At 31.1% G+C, this 16,727-nt stretch overlaps 2 protein-coding genes across 2 annotated transcripts in view; both read right to left on the reverse strand.

Moving 5' to 3' along the window:
- Nucleotides 1-3,543: 3,543 nt before the first annotated feature.
- Nucleotides 3,544-11,948, reverse strand: LOC119834509 (protein retinal degeneration B). Its single transcript, XM_038358896.1, has 2 exons — nt 11,559-11,948; nt 3,544-9,493 (listed from the first exon to the last, which is right to left on the reverse strand). The coding sequence occupies exon 2, from the start codon at nt 9,450-9,452 to the stop codon at nt 5,937-5,939; it is 3,516 nt and encodes a 1,171-aa protein (XP_038214824.1). The 5' UTR covers nt 9,453-9,493; nt 11,559-11,948; the 3' UTR covers nt 3,544-5,936.
- Nucleotides 11,949-14,919: 2,971 nt separating this feature from the next.
- Nucleotides 14,920-16,727, reverse strand: part of LOC119834472 (carnitine O-palmitoyltransferase 2, mitochondrial) — a 5,287-nt gene continuing 3,479 nt past the window's right edge. The window contains exons 6-8 of the mRNA XM_038358842.1: nt 16,056-16,169; nt 15,579-15,880; nt 14,920-15,479 (exon numbers count right to left, since the gene is read on the reverse strand). Of these exons, the coding sequence (XP_038214770.1) occupies nt 15,353-15,479; nt 15,579-15,880; nt 16,056-16,169 (543 nt within the window). The 3' untranslated portion in view covers nt 14,920-15,352. The remainder of the gene's footprint in view (nt 15,480-15,578; nt 15,881-16,055; nt 16,170-16,727) is intronic.

The raw sequence follows: 16,727 nt of genomic DNA on the forward strand, positions 1-16,727 counted from the left end.
AGATTCCGACGAAATTCGGATGGCAGCTTCAGCACTCAAGTCAGCCGACTCATTCCTCAGAATTGCTCTATGAACGGGTTTGGATCCATGCAACAGATATATCTATACCCCTAAGATTGCAAGCATTGCAAGACTTACTTACCGATGATAACTAGCTTGTTTGGTTGATATCAATCCTAATTCCTGCACACCACTTATAGCGCTAATCGTCATTTTCTATGCCACAGAATGGTGTTGCCGCCATGTGTGTCGCCACTGAGCGGGTGTAGCAAACTTATGAGGCAACAGTTGGCTAAGGTTTTTTTTTTATTCTCTATCTAGACAAGTAAATAATGAAAGATAATACATATTTTTGAAGTTTATATAATAACACATTTGTCAAATGTTTTTTTTGTAAGCGACGATTACCCAATTATTATTTTAAAAGGTATTTCGATTTGTTAAACTCGTTAAACGTATGTTTTGCGGCTATATAGTTATTTTAATTATAGGTAAAGTTATTTTATTTAATGGTGGTGATGTCAACAGTGTGTTTTGCATAGAAAGCGTAAGGATTTGGCATGATGGGTAGACGTAGGCCAATTATTAAATTTTTTAACTATTTTCGTTTCGATTAAGATTGATTTCGAATATAATCTAACAGTATATGTGAGGATAAGACTTAATTATTTGACTTTTGATACAAAATAAAAAAATATTCCTATTGTTAAACTTAATGGTGCCCACGAATGCCTAATCCAATAGAAGTAAAATAGTTTTTGCGAAATAATTTCAGGCGTATGTCTTGGAAATATGGCGCTCCACATTGCACTTGAAGATTTGAATATTACTACTTTTTAATTAAAATAATTAAACACATAATGAACATTTATCAATTGTTCTTATTTAATATTAAGATTTGGGCATATTATAATTTATGCATAAATTATTTTCTTATTTTCTTACAAACATACATAAATTGGTTATTTCAAACAATAAATATATTGGGTGTTCGTGCAATGTAAAGCGTCAGATATAAATAAATTCTGCCTCACATGTTAAGCCTTTACGAGAAGCACAGTTCCGTTATGTGATAAATATTTTACAATGAAAATAGTATTAAATTTTATTAAGTGAGAATATATTTTTAAATTATGTAGTGTATATGTAGCGATTCTGTGCATGTAAAATAACTATTAGTTTTAGGTAGTGTTGTCTAGTAAATGATTTATAATGTTGTCTATGTGCTACTTTGCTGATACTGAATGTCATGAAGAGAATAATAATTGTGGACTTAACGATATTGCTTTTTATTTTACCCTTATAATAATTTATATGAAAACCTTATATTCTCATAGGGTTGATTAAGTAATGAAAGTAATGGTAGCTTGTTTTTCAATATTAAATTCGTGTCCGTAGATAATAAGGCAAGTGAATGATGCTAAGTTCTAGAATCTACTTATTTGTTAAAGGTTAATATAATTGACATAAAAATTATACACAAGTAAACGTATATAGGTAAGTTAGTGGAATATATAATAATCGAGTACGTATTCTTTTCAACAATTGACTTACAATGTCTACTTATTTATCAAGATTTTAAGGTAGGTATAACATATTTGAACGCGTCAGTAACAAAGATTCTTTTCAACACCGAATAATGAAATATGGCAAGTAGTTATGCGGCGCAAGTAAAAGAAAATAAGATGATTAAAATTTGTAACTTGTTTATCACATTATAATATACATATTTATTATATTTTACTTGCTATTATGCAGGCAACATATTATGCCGATATAGCTATGGACATGTACAAAATTGTCCCATAGTTTGAAGCCAACCCGAAAACCCAGAAACAGAGCCTGGTTAGCGTTGTCACATTTTTTAATGCGAAGTCGGGATTTTATGAAAAAAAAAGAGAAGATATCGCGACAATCAACACTTGTCTTGAATCGCTGGTCTAGCGTGAATATATATATAAGTTAATAAGTATGTGATGTGAAATGGGTTAGCATTAAATAAAAACGCAATTAAGAGCCAACAATAATAATTTATTTTATCCACACAGTTACATTTAATTATAATAAAAGGAATTGAAGCTAGCACAGCACTTTGGAAGAAACTACACAATATGTAGATACTGATAAAACACATTAATTAACAATTTTATCTTACTTAATAACTACATTACAGAAATGAACAGCCATGCTTATGGCACATTGCAATTAAAATCAGGATACAAAATATAATTAGGTATTATGTCAATAAAAAACACTTCAATTCGGTCTACATTGAATACTGTGACTGATACATATGTTTTTTTTTATTAGTTATTAGCGTTAATTCACGTCCCAATTAACCGATGTATAAAATAACTAATCTCAGTTAAAATATAATTTCTGATTAATATCAGTGTTTTAACCTTGCTTTATCGTGAAAATATATTATCTTAGTAAAGATGTTATGAACTGGAATATAATTTATGAAGTATGTCTTGTGTCGAATAGATCAAAGCAGGTACAGAAAAATTAAAAGAAAGACACCTTTCCTAATTGTAAAAAAAATTAGGTCGGTAGGTATAAACCTACATTACCTACTATTTTTAACTTGAAGAGAACGTCCATAGACGTAGGTACTGACCCAACGTAATGATCTTATTAGACATTCAGAAAGTTATTAAATGTTGAAACCACGACATTAGCATAGCTTTTAATTACATTCCGTCTGGTACCTACTGACGAAATTAAAAGTTCAAGAGTAAGATACATTTCAATATAGTTCAAATTCAACTTTAAATATCTTACAGAATACCTACTTTATATCGAACATTCTATACAAATAAGAACAATAATAACTAAAATAACCTTGTTGAAGAAGCCTTACGAAAGCGACGAGGTGAACACAGATCTTTAGAAGCAGAATAGAATAATACCTATATACTCAATTATACCTAAAGTAGCTGCCAATAACTTGAAAAAACATTGAAATTTACATCAATTCTATGTTTAGTCACTTTTCACACAACCATTTACGTGTAGTATTATAGGCATTATTCAGTATTCTTCACATATTACCAAAATTATGGCTACGGATATAAATCTGAAAACTAAAAATTCAAATGGATATAATTAAATGAAAATAATATAATTATAAAAATAATACACTATAGAATTACTAAATCATTATTGAACAGTATACTAAAAGAAATATGGATTATCAGCTTATCAGATTAGTTCGGATCAGCTTAGACTTCAGGGCGGGCTAATAACTATTAAGGTTGCAAAATGAGAAATTTAATACTGATGGGTCAGGTTATTGTCAATATTTCTAATTGAATTATGTTTTGAATTTTTTAAAATGTTATATTACTAAGGTCCCCAAAGGATTAGCCAATAATTATATTTCATGCTGAGTTAAATAATATAATGCAATAGATCTTGCATTAGTCAGAATATATTAAAATTTACCCGTATTTTTAAATATCTTTGTTAAAACATTAATAAAACATTTTGTAATGCAAATAATAATAACAAATGATTCATATACTTTTTTATTTAGGGAAATATATCTATAATACAAATATAGCTAGGAATAATATCGTTTCTTTTAAAAAAGCAACTAGATAATAAAGAAAATAAACATACTTAAGAGGATTTATAGAAAATAATACTTTACATTATATATACGAATAAATCTTTACCTTTTTAATTGTGATATTATATTATAAGCGGCTAAGAGGTTTTTGTTTTAATCTAGCCCAGACTAAAATGCGTCAGTCCATAAACAACGAATATTGACGATAATGTAAACGTGTAATCTATTTTAGTCAATTTATAACGAAATAGACGAACATATTCAATCAATCCCAATCCTAATAGCGTCTACCAAAATTTAAACTGAATTAAAGGAAATTTGAAACGTTTGACAAAAAATTACGTTTACAACCAGCTCTTTATCTATAATTTAAATGAGAATAAATATTTTATATATCTTCCTGTAAATACAATTTTTACATTATGGCATGATAAAGAATCGTAAATTTTACGATCGCTCAGCAGTAAATAATTGACTGTGGTAAGCATAATATCATATGATAAAATACATAATATGTTTTTACTCTGCTACTTTGAACTAAGGTAGGTACGTCGTTATCCACAAGAAGATTTTAAATAGCAATGTCAGGATGTGACTAGAATATTTAGAGCCGATTAATTAATGATTACGTATCTTGATATTTTTATTTGTATTAGCTTATTGTAAAATATTAAAATACTTTTGCACTCATGGAATTAAAACAGGAATGTTATCTAATAATATATCTATCGTAATAAATTATAAATAAGATTTTTATGAATCTGATTTCAATATAATTGTCACAAAATATAATTAATTTTAGTTGAATAAAAGTGAAATATCTATGTCAATATAAAAAAGTGAACTATTATATTATATCATATAAATATTTTTATTTGCGTGTTTTATTAATAAAATATTAAATGGTTATTCCTACTTTAAGATATTTAATACGTTAGATATCGTAAGACAGATGCGAAATAAAATTGCCCACAAACATTACTTATTAAGATGTGAAGTATCATTTTATTTTAAACCTTATATTTAACACCAAATCTAATTAATTTAATTTTAAATCTGACTGCGTTTTATTTTAAAAACTTCTTATTTTGTACTTTAAATATTGTTTAATTTTATAAGACGCAATAACAATTCTATTTACATAATATGCTTTTTACTTTGTCGATTTAGTGCTATTTATCTTTCATGCGATGCTGTATTTTTTCAAGTGCTGAAACTGCAGTCAGAGAAAGCGTTAGTAACTCCTTAACTCTACAAGTTTTAACTCGAATAAATATATTTATTACGTAATTAGTATAAACAAATAACAATACTTTAATATCAACGTCAATTTCATGACCTTTTTAAAATAGAGTCGTCTAACTCTTACAAATAATTAAAATTCTCAAAAATGTATTAAAGGGCGTATAGTAGCTACGTATTATATAAAATTTACGAGAAGCGTTTTAAAACGGGTATGCCCATTATAATGAACACGATAAAATTTAACTGAATCTAGAAAATTGGACATTTACATAAATATCATTAAATAAATACTTAATGGTTACGTAATAAAAATGACGTCAAAAGTTTATTTATTTAAATGGTAAGTGGTGGGTAAAATAAATTTTCAAAAAATCCCGAAAGAACTTCTTAATAATAGCATATTATACCACCACCACCACATTATTAAATTGTTCTCAAGTATTCCATTTGAAAGCAACTCTACCTTTAAAATAATAATAATAACATATTAATAACAATTGCTTAGAGACCATAGGCGTAGCATGATATATTGCTCGGTTTGACCAGGTTTAGATCTAAAAACATTTTATAATATTAAATAGGTTCTTATATTTATTATGGGGCAAAAAAGAATTACGATAAACCCGGCCAACCTAAGGCGCCGTTTGCTACGGCTAAAGAAAGGACTAGATTTAATTTAATTATCCACACATTACAAGAGATTCCCAGCCTTAATTAAGCTATAAATACCCAAATTATAGCAAAAAAAAATTTTAATCGAAATTGAACATTGATAGTCCATAAACATTTATGAACATTCATTACTATATTATAAGAATAAATTAGTAAGGTACATGTGACAAGAGAATTTATACAAATCACTTTATAATTCTAAATATATCTATAATAATCAATATCAAATATATTATATTTTATTGGAAAAATATAATTTCTTTCAGTGTCATTATAAAACTCAAAACAACATTAAAAATCTTTATGCAGTAAATATCAACCCGATCGTTAGATTGTCATGTCTTATTAATAACTGTTTTATTGAGTTCCTGGCGTGCGTAAGTTATAAAATATAAGTATAGTATTAACTACATAAAAATATGTTACGAAAAACGTACTTTCAAGTTTAACGACGAACGCGAGTGGTAGCCGCATTACTTACCGGAGCCAGAAGTCGTCGCGGTACAAGCAATCGCGCGTTGCCTCTCGCCGCCCTCACCGCACCTGGCTGCTTTAAGTCAGCCAAATGAGAAGCGTAACCTTCGCTCAAGGGTGTAGCCATATTATTGTATTTTTTACTAATCCTGCCAATTGCATAAATTTGCTTCGGTAATAATCCACAATTGTGGTAAACACTTATGTCCTTGCCAGATCCATATGCAGCATGGAGTATCACGCCGTGTTCGTTTATGAGACTATTTAAATGTGCCGCCTTGTGCCCCAGGGGATCCGTCGATAAACCGTCCGAGAAAAATACTAGACCGTGTGGGAAGTTGTGCTCGGCTAACCATGAAACCACTTTTCTTTGTTGCATATCAGGTCGACCCGTTATGTACAGGATTAGATATCCCAAGTCTTGCCAAAATCGAACAACATCAACCGCACCAGCCCTCACTTTTGGATCTCGGCCCGTCACTGACATACTAGCTGTGAATGATCCGTCAATACTAAACACCACACATTCTGTCTGCGGAGGTACAACTGCAAGATGAAAATTGCAACTAGTATGATCACCTCTTACCACTACTCGGAATGGAAATATACCACAACCGACACTTTGTTTGTCGGTGAGTGTGTATGAAATCCTTCCCGTTTTATCTGTCACAACCGTTTCTAATAAAGTCCATTCACCCGCCGGCGGATCTTTCATCATATGTATATCAACTTTTTCTCCTGTCAATGTTATCATGTCTAAAGGACCATACATAAACCTTGCGGTAAATGTTTGTGAACAACCCTCTTTAACAATAACGTCATTAGCACGATGGTTTGCAGCAACATTTTTTAATTTTACTGATGTTCTCTTCTTTATCCATTTTTCTTTGTCTTGTCCGGGTTTGAATAGAGTACAATCTTTGTCTTCAACATGACTGTATAAAGCTAAATCAAAGTGACCGACTTGCCGCAAAATGAATGCAATAACGTCTGAACTTTCCCAATAACTAGCATGAAATAAATGCGGCAATGCATTCGTTGGAAAATTTGCTAGCCCTTCAGGACAATAGAGAGCATAATCCAGACGTTTCGATCCCCACCATTTCTGTTGCAGAGCATTCATTGTAATTAATGGTATATTATCGGCTAATCCACTCACTGTACTTTGTACTGAAGCTTCAGACAACCTCCTAAGAATAGGTGTTGGAGGCATTGGCAGATGATCTCCAAATAATGTTGGATGACTTTGTATTAATTCCATTAAATGGTATGGCTGTCCATTACCCAGCGGGTATTTAGCATATCTTGCAACATTTATAGGTGGCAGATTAGTGAATCTTGCTGATAGTAAGGGTTCAAGCCTTCCAGCTACTGGATCCGTGGGATGGAATAAATTGTACACTTGTTGAACAGGTGGCTTTACAATATCCGAAGACTTATCATCAGAAATCTTCCTTGAAGCTAATATAAGCGATAAAGGGCTTCCAAATGTAAAGAAATCTGAAACTTCGAATTCTAATTTGCTTTGATTGTCACTTGCTGTGGAAGATCTTCTTCTAGGAGTTGGAGCTTGTAAATGTGATTTATTTAAATAGTGATCTGAAGGTTCATTAGGAATCGTAATTTCGGTGTCCAAAATACTTGTTTCACTATCATGACGTGACTGGTACTGCAAAGTTCGACACAATGAATCATAAGCCAGTAATGACCCCATACTATCGCCTACGATACAAATTTGTCCAGCAAAACCTTTTCCATCTTCAGATTTTATAAATTCATTGTAAACTGCATTTGCAGACACAATCGTTTTGGTAATATGATCTGAATATTCAGGGGCTGTAGTAGCTATTAATGGAATAGCTCCAATTGGTATTAGATCATTCGTCAAAGATGGTGTTTCCATACTTGACGGGGAACAATCAAAACTGTAAGGACTTAAAGTAGACAAAACTCCCAATGCTTCTGTACAAATAGATGGACATGATACTAACTTTATAGTTATATGACCTACTAGTGTAGGATAATGTTGTCGCATAACTGACTCAAAAGCTCCCTTAAATGTAGTTACATCTGATTTTTTTGCAGTCATATCAATATTAGCATCGAGAACACTTCCAGCATGAAAAACTAAGATTAAAACAGTTGTTGGGCAGGAACTATGTACTGGTGTTTCTGGGCATCCATCTATACTCTGATGACTATGTAAGGCCACCATTCTCCTAGAACCTCTTTCTGATGTCACTCTCTTTAGAAATGAAGGATTGAATATACTATCGTCTTGATTATAATCACCTTGTGTTGGGGATATATCAATATCAGCTTCATCTAATGAACACATTGAAGACCACTTATTGAAAGAACTTTCACAGTCATAAAACTCATCCTCTGAACCAGTTTCTGTTTCCGATTCTCGTACTAATGTTTCCATTCTCCAATTAGCGACTTGTGTTTGCATACTTTTAAGTGAACCGGAAGATGAGGACCTAAGATTTGTTTTGGAAGAACTCTTTGGTTCTGATGGTGGAGTGCCTTCAGGTGATAAATGAGTGTGTTTTTCATTACTGCTCCTCTTTGTAGTTATTGGAGTTGCCAAATCTTCATTTTTCTCAAGACTACTCATTGTAGCTGCAAGCGACTTAGAATTTTCTTCAGAATTTTGATCAGGTTCATCACTAGATTCACCTCCCATTTTCTTTTTCAAAGCAAGCTGGGTTTGTCTTTCAATTTCTCTTATATCTTCCATTGTCAAACCATGCCACTCATCCTGCCATGCCCAAACTTGCCTGTGTGCTATCAACATTGTCTTTCTTAGAGCAACATCATGAATAAACTTTTCTAGTTTTGTTTGCATCCCCCAATAACGAAACTCTACTCTACAAAGTTTATAAGCACACATGAGGGATTTTCCATTAGGTAAAGGCTGTGGCTTTCCCCTAACTTCTCGCCAATAGTCTTCCAACCAAGTTTCATTTAGAGGTCCTCTGTTACACTTTTGAGATACAAAAAGCTTTGGGTCCTCTTCTTTAACATAATCAGCCCCATATAGCTGATCTTTTACAACATCAATGACATCTACTATTCTATTTTTCAAATCACTCCCAGACAATTTAAAAACATTTTCTTGGTGGCCGTTATCATCGAAATAGTAAGTTTCAATTTCAATTGAGAACTTCTCAACAAATGGGCAAGTGTATTTAGTCTTTGTGTAGGGATAAGCATTCCATGCTTCTTCTGATACTGTTAAAGCAGACTTTGGCAATAAACTTTTGAACCAACCAGGTAAATGACTTCCAACATGATAGATTTTTTGTGTATACTGACCTTTTCCACCAGGGCCATTTTCGTATGGTTCATTGACTATAATTTCCACTCCACTGCCTTCACCTGTACTTTCTTCTTTACTCTTTTTTGCTATCATATACAGCTGTGCAATCCTGTATTCTTCAACAGTAAGGGGAAGGGGTATTCTATATTCTTTAATAAGCATGTTTATTTTTGACTTCTTACTTCAAAGGTTTAGAACAAGACCTGGAACAAAACAATAAGTTAAGGAATATCAATGAATACACAATAATCCTACACTGAATTTTCTTTAGGATGTTACTCCAACTTTAAGCAGCTTATAGTTAAAAATAATAATTTTAATCAACATAATATTACATACCGATTCATCAAATTTGTATCTAAATTGAAAAATAAAAATTAATAATCTAATAAATGGTTGTGGTAAATCTTAAAATTTTTACTTTTACACTGATTATTAATAATTCAACTTACTATAATGAAATTAAATAGATATTGGTGTTGTGTTTCAAAGTGTCTTGATAAGTGCTATGATTTAGTTAGTAGTTAGAACTGTTATGTTATTTTGAAACACACAGTCCTTATGTGGCTTTAAAGAATTTGACACATCATAGTGATAATAATTGGTGATGCTAATTTAGCTAATTGTAATAACTTGATTGACATAAGTCTGTTATTTAGTGGTTTCTAAAAAAAAAATTTACATATAAAGAAGTTTGTGTTCCTGGTCATATTTTTGTAGCTCAAGATATAATACCTACTTAAGTTTAATTAGACCATAGAGTTAAAAGTAAAAAAAAAAGTGTACTTTCTTGTTTGAAATATGGCACTATTATTCAAAAGATTTGCTATTTTATTTATCAACATTTATATTAGTATTTTCTTGGGTTTGATTTAAGCGAGTATTATACATTTAGAAATTAAAAACGTAAAACTTTTTAACGGATTTTAAATGTGATGTATTCATTATATTACTAACCCGACGTTTCAAACACTTTACAGCGAGTGTGGTCACGGGGGAACGGGGAGTCTGCTAGTTTTTAATTTCTAAACATTTATGTTGGTGTACATTATATAAGGTGTCCCAAAGAATAGAAGTGACAATAAAAACAATACCGCATTCAGTTGCATAAAGGAAAAGATTTTTGTAGATATCCCTTGTGCATAGTTACATATTTTGAAAAATAGTAATAATAATTAAAAACAAATGTTGTTCTTAGACATTTCCACATGGTTTTAGTTATGACAAAATTATTAAAATGACACTTTCTACATTTTGTGGTAAAATTTAGGGGTGTGACACAAGTGTGTGGGTTGCAAAGTAAATTGTCTTTATATTGAAGTGGCTACCTAATAAATCTAGGCTTTATCGCAATTATTCCCTTCAATATGCTTGTCGAATTGTCTTCAAACTCGTAAATATGAGAAAAAAAAAAAAATATATAATGAAATTGAAACTACAATAAATATGATCACACATGGGGTTGATTTGGGTAGCCCAAGGAACCTTCTACCTCTGTGCCAACACTTGATAGCCTTTCTTGGGATACCCTGTATTGTCAAATACATTACATAAAAATCTATTTAATTATTAAGACCTTTTCTTAAATAACCAATATCCATACCAAATTGTTATAAGAATCATTTAAATTTATTCATTATTTCACTTAAGTATTCATATTGAAAATAATTACACATTCCAGAATAGAAATTTTAAGATAACTTTTAATTACAAAGTATGGTCCATTTTATTATGTTAGATAATGGAAACATTTAAAATGAAAAACATGTAACAAGTGTTAAAAATAAAAAAAAAAATAAAAAAAGATGTAGGCAGAAAATCACCTCAATAATTTAACTATCTATCAAAATTTAAATAATTTCGCCATTGATAACATTTCATTTTTTATGAGACAATGAAAAAAAGTTTTATTTATTTTACTATTGTAATCACAGAAAACATATAATTAATTTAATTTTTAGTATATGTTAAAAATTAAATTCAAGGAGATTGTGATTTTTGATTAATTTTGATGAAATGATTTTTATGATATCGTCAATTTATTATAATCTGTATATCATAAACAAAATTTTTTTAACTCGAAAACATGATTAATTATCAACACCAAATATAGAAAATACAAGTATGTGTTTCGTTACGTTAGGGGTCATTTTCCTGAAAAGATTTTTAAAAAGCGTTAACATTAGAACGAAAAGCACGAAGATGGAAACTTGAAACGTAGGTTCTTTGATTACGAGGTAATCGTAATATTAACGTTTTTCTATTTACCTTAATGTTCTGGTACACCATACTTAATTCACGTTTTCACACATTTCGTTCGCCACAATTTTTCACTTATAAAACATACTAATATTAATTTTTCCCTAAATTATAAAATTAATATCCACTACCTTCGGTCTACGAGTGAACTTTGACATTTTCACAATCGCAAATCCCAATAGAATAATGACACAAGTTCCGTTTCTTTCAGGGCTTTGTCCAATATAACCTTTAAATTGACAACCCACATATATTATTTGAAATAAACTTGCGCACTGTTATCATATCTCAGGTAAAACAGAGTATGTTCACATAGTATTTACAGAATTAACATCGGTTTAGATATGATACATTTTCGAGAAATGCTATTTATCGGTTATATGTAATAGTAATACCAACTCCTACATAAGCTGATGTAAAATAGACTATCGTAGATTGGAATGCTTTTGACATCATACGGTATCTTCCGTATTTATAGTAAACGCCTCGATTTTTGTTTATTTTTATCCACACGTCGTAAACAATTTTATTTATGTATAATAATAAATATGTAATTAATAAATAATAAATGCAAAAATAAATGAAGTCGATCTATTTGTTTAAAACGTAAAATACTTTTAATATTGGCATGTTAATAACTTATCTAATAACTTAAGAAAGAAGGTCCTTTAAGTAGACACTAAATAGATTAACCGACTTGGTATTACATGGATCTCACAACTTTTTACGGTAGAGAGACAGCTGCGAGACTTGGGCTTTTTTAACAGGATGTTTTTGATGGCATTTCAATTATTTTTGTAGAGTTCTACTTTTTGGTACCATCTACTTCTAACGTAGCATTTTTAAAATAATCAATTTATTATACGTATAGCGGATTTAATTATATTATTAGTGTTCTTTCTTTCATCATGGTATTTTCGAGCAATTTAGTATATTTATTTCTTTCATTTTCGTACTTACATAATACAAGAGACACGTAAAGGGCGTTTTCGGCCCAGGAAACTGAACAACTTTACTCTAGCAAAGTAAGTCCAATTAGTATTAAAATATATTTTTTACATAATTCAACATATTTTCCTAAAGAAATGTTGTTCATTTTCATGGGCTAAACACACCCTTACCCACCCTATACCCCTTTCCGTTATGCCTCGTATAGATAGGTACCTAATCTACATCTGTTATTTTCTTTTAAACAGTAATAATGATTCATTTACTGCAAATGTAACCTTGTAATGCATTTATATGAGATTACAAAGTTATTTGATGATCGGTGAGTCAATCAGTGAGTGACAAAATCCAGAAACTTTAACAAGTTGTAATTCTTAAACTACTGGTTCAAATTGGCTGAAATTTTAAATATACCGTGTTAATACAATGCCTGATTTCAGGCTCAAAATTCAAAATTCAGGCTTCTTGTTTAATCCACAACGAAATTATAGGGGTTGAAAATGGATAGTACGGCCGTGCCGCTTTTTTTTTCTCGACTTAGTGGGGGCACTGGCGTGCTACCAGATTATTTGTTAGATGTTAATTAAATTACTTGTTCTCACTGTATATAGTATCTATGTCTTATTTCTATGTAGTACATATGAAAAAAAATTGCATAGTCTTGGCGTATTACAGAAAAGCTTATTGTTTAAAATACCGTCTTGTGAAGTAAACAATATTATTCCGAAATATTATCGAAAGAGGTTACGTATCATGAGCTACATTTAATTAAAACTCAGTAAATTGGCTGCCAACGTAAATACGGGTTTCAGCTTGAGTCAAGTCAAGTCGTCAAGTCTTCAGTCCACAGTCTTCCGTTATTAGTAACCTATATATTTTTAAATTTCTGTGTAAAAAACAGTATGGGTTCTATGAAGGGTAGAAAATTAGCCTTGCATTTTTTTTTTTTTTTATGATACAGTCGGCCATTGCCGACTGAGCTGGTGGGACGCCTGATTGTAAGCGCTACCACCGCCCATGAACATTTGGAAAGGCATAAGGTCCATTGCAGACCTTACGCCTCTACAAATGGATTGCCGACTTTTTGGGAGGGGATTAAGAAAGGATTAGCGATAGGAATAAAGGAAAGGACTGGGAAGGGTAAGGAAAAGGATATGGGCCTCTGGCTCCCCCACTCACCGAACGAAACACAGCAGAATGCTATTTCACGCCGGTATTCTGTGGGGGTGTGGTACTTGCCCGGGGCGAGCTGGCCCAATGCGTGCCGAAGCGTGCTCGACTACCACATACAGCACCATACCACATACCACATTGCATGTTCCATATAAAACTAAATCACTACTAACTCTGAGAAACTATGATAGATAATAGACTGGACCGACAGTCATTATTTTTTTTCTCCATGTCTAGATGTTTCATCATAAAATCATAAATCATAAAAATGTTATTTTAACGATAGTAAAAAAAAATTGAAAATTTGACTATTTGTAGAAAAATTCGCAAAAGTAGTATGAATTCTTTATTTGCAAATCAGTAAGACTGAATTTAATACAATCAGTTTTGCGATTTTAAATCGTGTCTATCACTATAAATAGACGACATGTGCAGGATGGACTATGGAAAAATCGATAATAGTAGCTAGCTATGTAGAAGGTCGCTATAATAAAGCAGTATACGAACGGGCATACATACTATGAATAAGCTATAAAAGTGAATCTAAGTTGGATCAACTTGTAGATGAAACTAATCACTAGCAGCAGTCGCTTCCCGCGTCTGTTCCTATGTACGCTTTGAAATCTTTAATACTACACAACGGATTTTGACGGTTTTTTTTATAGATATGATTCAAGAGGAAGGTTTAATATGTATAATAACATCTACTAAACTATTCCGAATATAATGCGCACGAATTTGCGAGCTAAAGCTAGTAACCATAATAATATTTGCGCTATATTCAGTGCCTACTTACGTGTCGAGCTTTTTAATTAAAGATAGATAGATATCAGACTATACAGTAGACACATATATTTTAGTAAAAGTTAATAAATAACTTATACTGCAGTTTGGGCGTATAAATAGTGAATATTGGCGGAAAATTTCGCGAGCTTTGTGTGTCTACACTAATTATATTATAAAGAGAAGAATTTGTATTTTTTTTTGTTTGTAATGGATAAACTAGAAAACTTCTAGACTGCTTTCAAAAATTCTTTCATTCACCTTTTGAAAGCTGCAACTTCACTGAGTGACATAGACTATATATTAAGAAGCCGGGGCGAATATTTAGTCTCCAATACTCTGAAAAAGATTCTTATTGGTTAGCTATATTCATGTTCATTATTAAAATATAAGTATATTCTGGAAATAGACGTCTAGGATATCTTTGAACATGTTGTTTTAAAATAAAGATATACAAATTTAAAGCTTAAAATATTTATTAAAAACTATAAACATAACAACCAGATACAAAAATACTCGCAAGATTTTCACATTCAGCCATCGGTTTATAAATATATTAATTTATGCTTATATTTTATTGTATATTCTTTTAGGTATTGCAAGTAGGTACATTATCTTTTTCAGTTATATTTTATATTTATATCGGTATATTATTGCTTATAATTAAATATAACTAACTATAAAGACGGCGTTTTATGAGGCGCCACCTCTTGACCGTTGCACTGTATTATGTATACTGTATGTTATGTAAATATATATAACACATTTGGAGTAAATATATTTTATCATGTTAAGCTCTTTGATTTAGTATAATTGTTACTTTATATAACCCAACCAATACCACTTACAAACAAAATATAAATGCTATATTGTATACAAAATATACATTAAATTGATATTCAGGATGATAAGACATCTGTAATATCCATAAATGATTTATGCAATGCTTCGACAAATTGAGTGCTGTCATTGTGTGACTTATAACTGGCTATTGCAGCGCCTAATTTATCAGCAAATGCTGAATACCTGAAAACAAAAAAAAATTATACTTCACATATAAATATCATGTTCACGAAAATTATGATATTTGCTAAACCAAAAGAAGAATATTTTTTTATTACTTACCCGATACCAAACCCTTCTTTAGCGACGGGTCCAAATCCACCGGCTAGCACGTTCGGCGAAGACAGAGTACTGGTACTAAGAATGGATTTATTCAAAAACTTATATTCATGAGAGTCATACAGTTCAGGTCGAGGCATGTTATTGTCTTCCGCGATTTTCATTAGTGCAAATAAATGACGATCGAAACCTTGTCCCATTGCTGCTTCTTTCACTAATTGTGTGTGGTAGGAGGAACATTCCGCCATTAATGTGCGTAGGTCTTGCTTCGATGATTTATTGGAGTGGAGTTTATCACAGAAAGCCTGAAATAGTTTGTTTGTACAATTTGTCACTACAAAAATGATGATTTATAGGAAACATGCTATTCAAGTGCATTTAAGATAAGTCTTCAGTAAAGTTAGCGCATATTAAAAAAAGAACTTAATGAGGTCATAAGATTTTGCAAAAATTTAAGTGGTCAAATGTTTATAAAGTCACCTTAGTTTTATCAGTGCATGGCCGCATGGTCTCAGTTCGGCCATGCTTAAAAGCAGATGTGCTGCATGATTCATATGTACCCACATATTTCCCGTGCAGTAAGTGGTATGCAGCCTGCAAATTGACAAAAGAAATTGTTTTCAATTGTAGAATCGATTTGGATGAAATTTGGTACAGAAATAGTTATAGAGGACAGAGGATAGTTTAAGCCGACAATTTTACTACATACATTTTATTATCAAAGTACAAAACACACAATTCTTTAACTTTATATCTAATTTTTGTGGAATAGGCATCCTGCAACAACCTTCAATGTAGCCTGTCCACCAAACTTTTAAATGTATATTTTTTCGTTATATATAATGAAATAGTTATAAAAGAAAAATACCTGGATGACCGAGCTTCGCTCGGTATTTATTTTTTTTTTTTGTTTTTTTATAAATTGTGTTTTTTTTTTAATTATATTTAAGTATTATTAGTCGCCAATAGATGTCAGAAAGAGTCATAATAAATTGGGACTACTCAAACGCCTCCTATTTGTTAAAAAAGTAAGTTTAAGTCGATAAAACACGAATAAAACACGAATACAATATAAACCAACAAGGATTTGCAAAGCATAGTATCATGGAGTTCGGCATATGGTTTGCAAGTAAATCCTTTGAAAACTCAGGT

The sequence above is a fragment of the Zerene cesonia genome, chromosome 19 (assembly GCF_012273895.1).
Source record: "Zerene cesonia ecotype Mississippi chromosome 19, Zerene_cesonia_1.1, whole genome shotgun sequence".
In the NCBI taxonomy this organism is placed as follows: domain Eukaryota; kingdom Metazoa; phylum Arthropoda; class Insecta; order Lepidoptera; family Pieridae; genus Zerene; species Zerene cesonia.

What these genes read in the sequence shown, in the direction of transcription:
- LOC119834509 (XM_038358896.1), bottom strand. Translation starts at nt 9,452, where the DNA reads ATGCTTATTAAAGAATATAGAATACCCCTTCCCCTTACTGTTGAAGAA.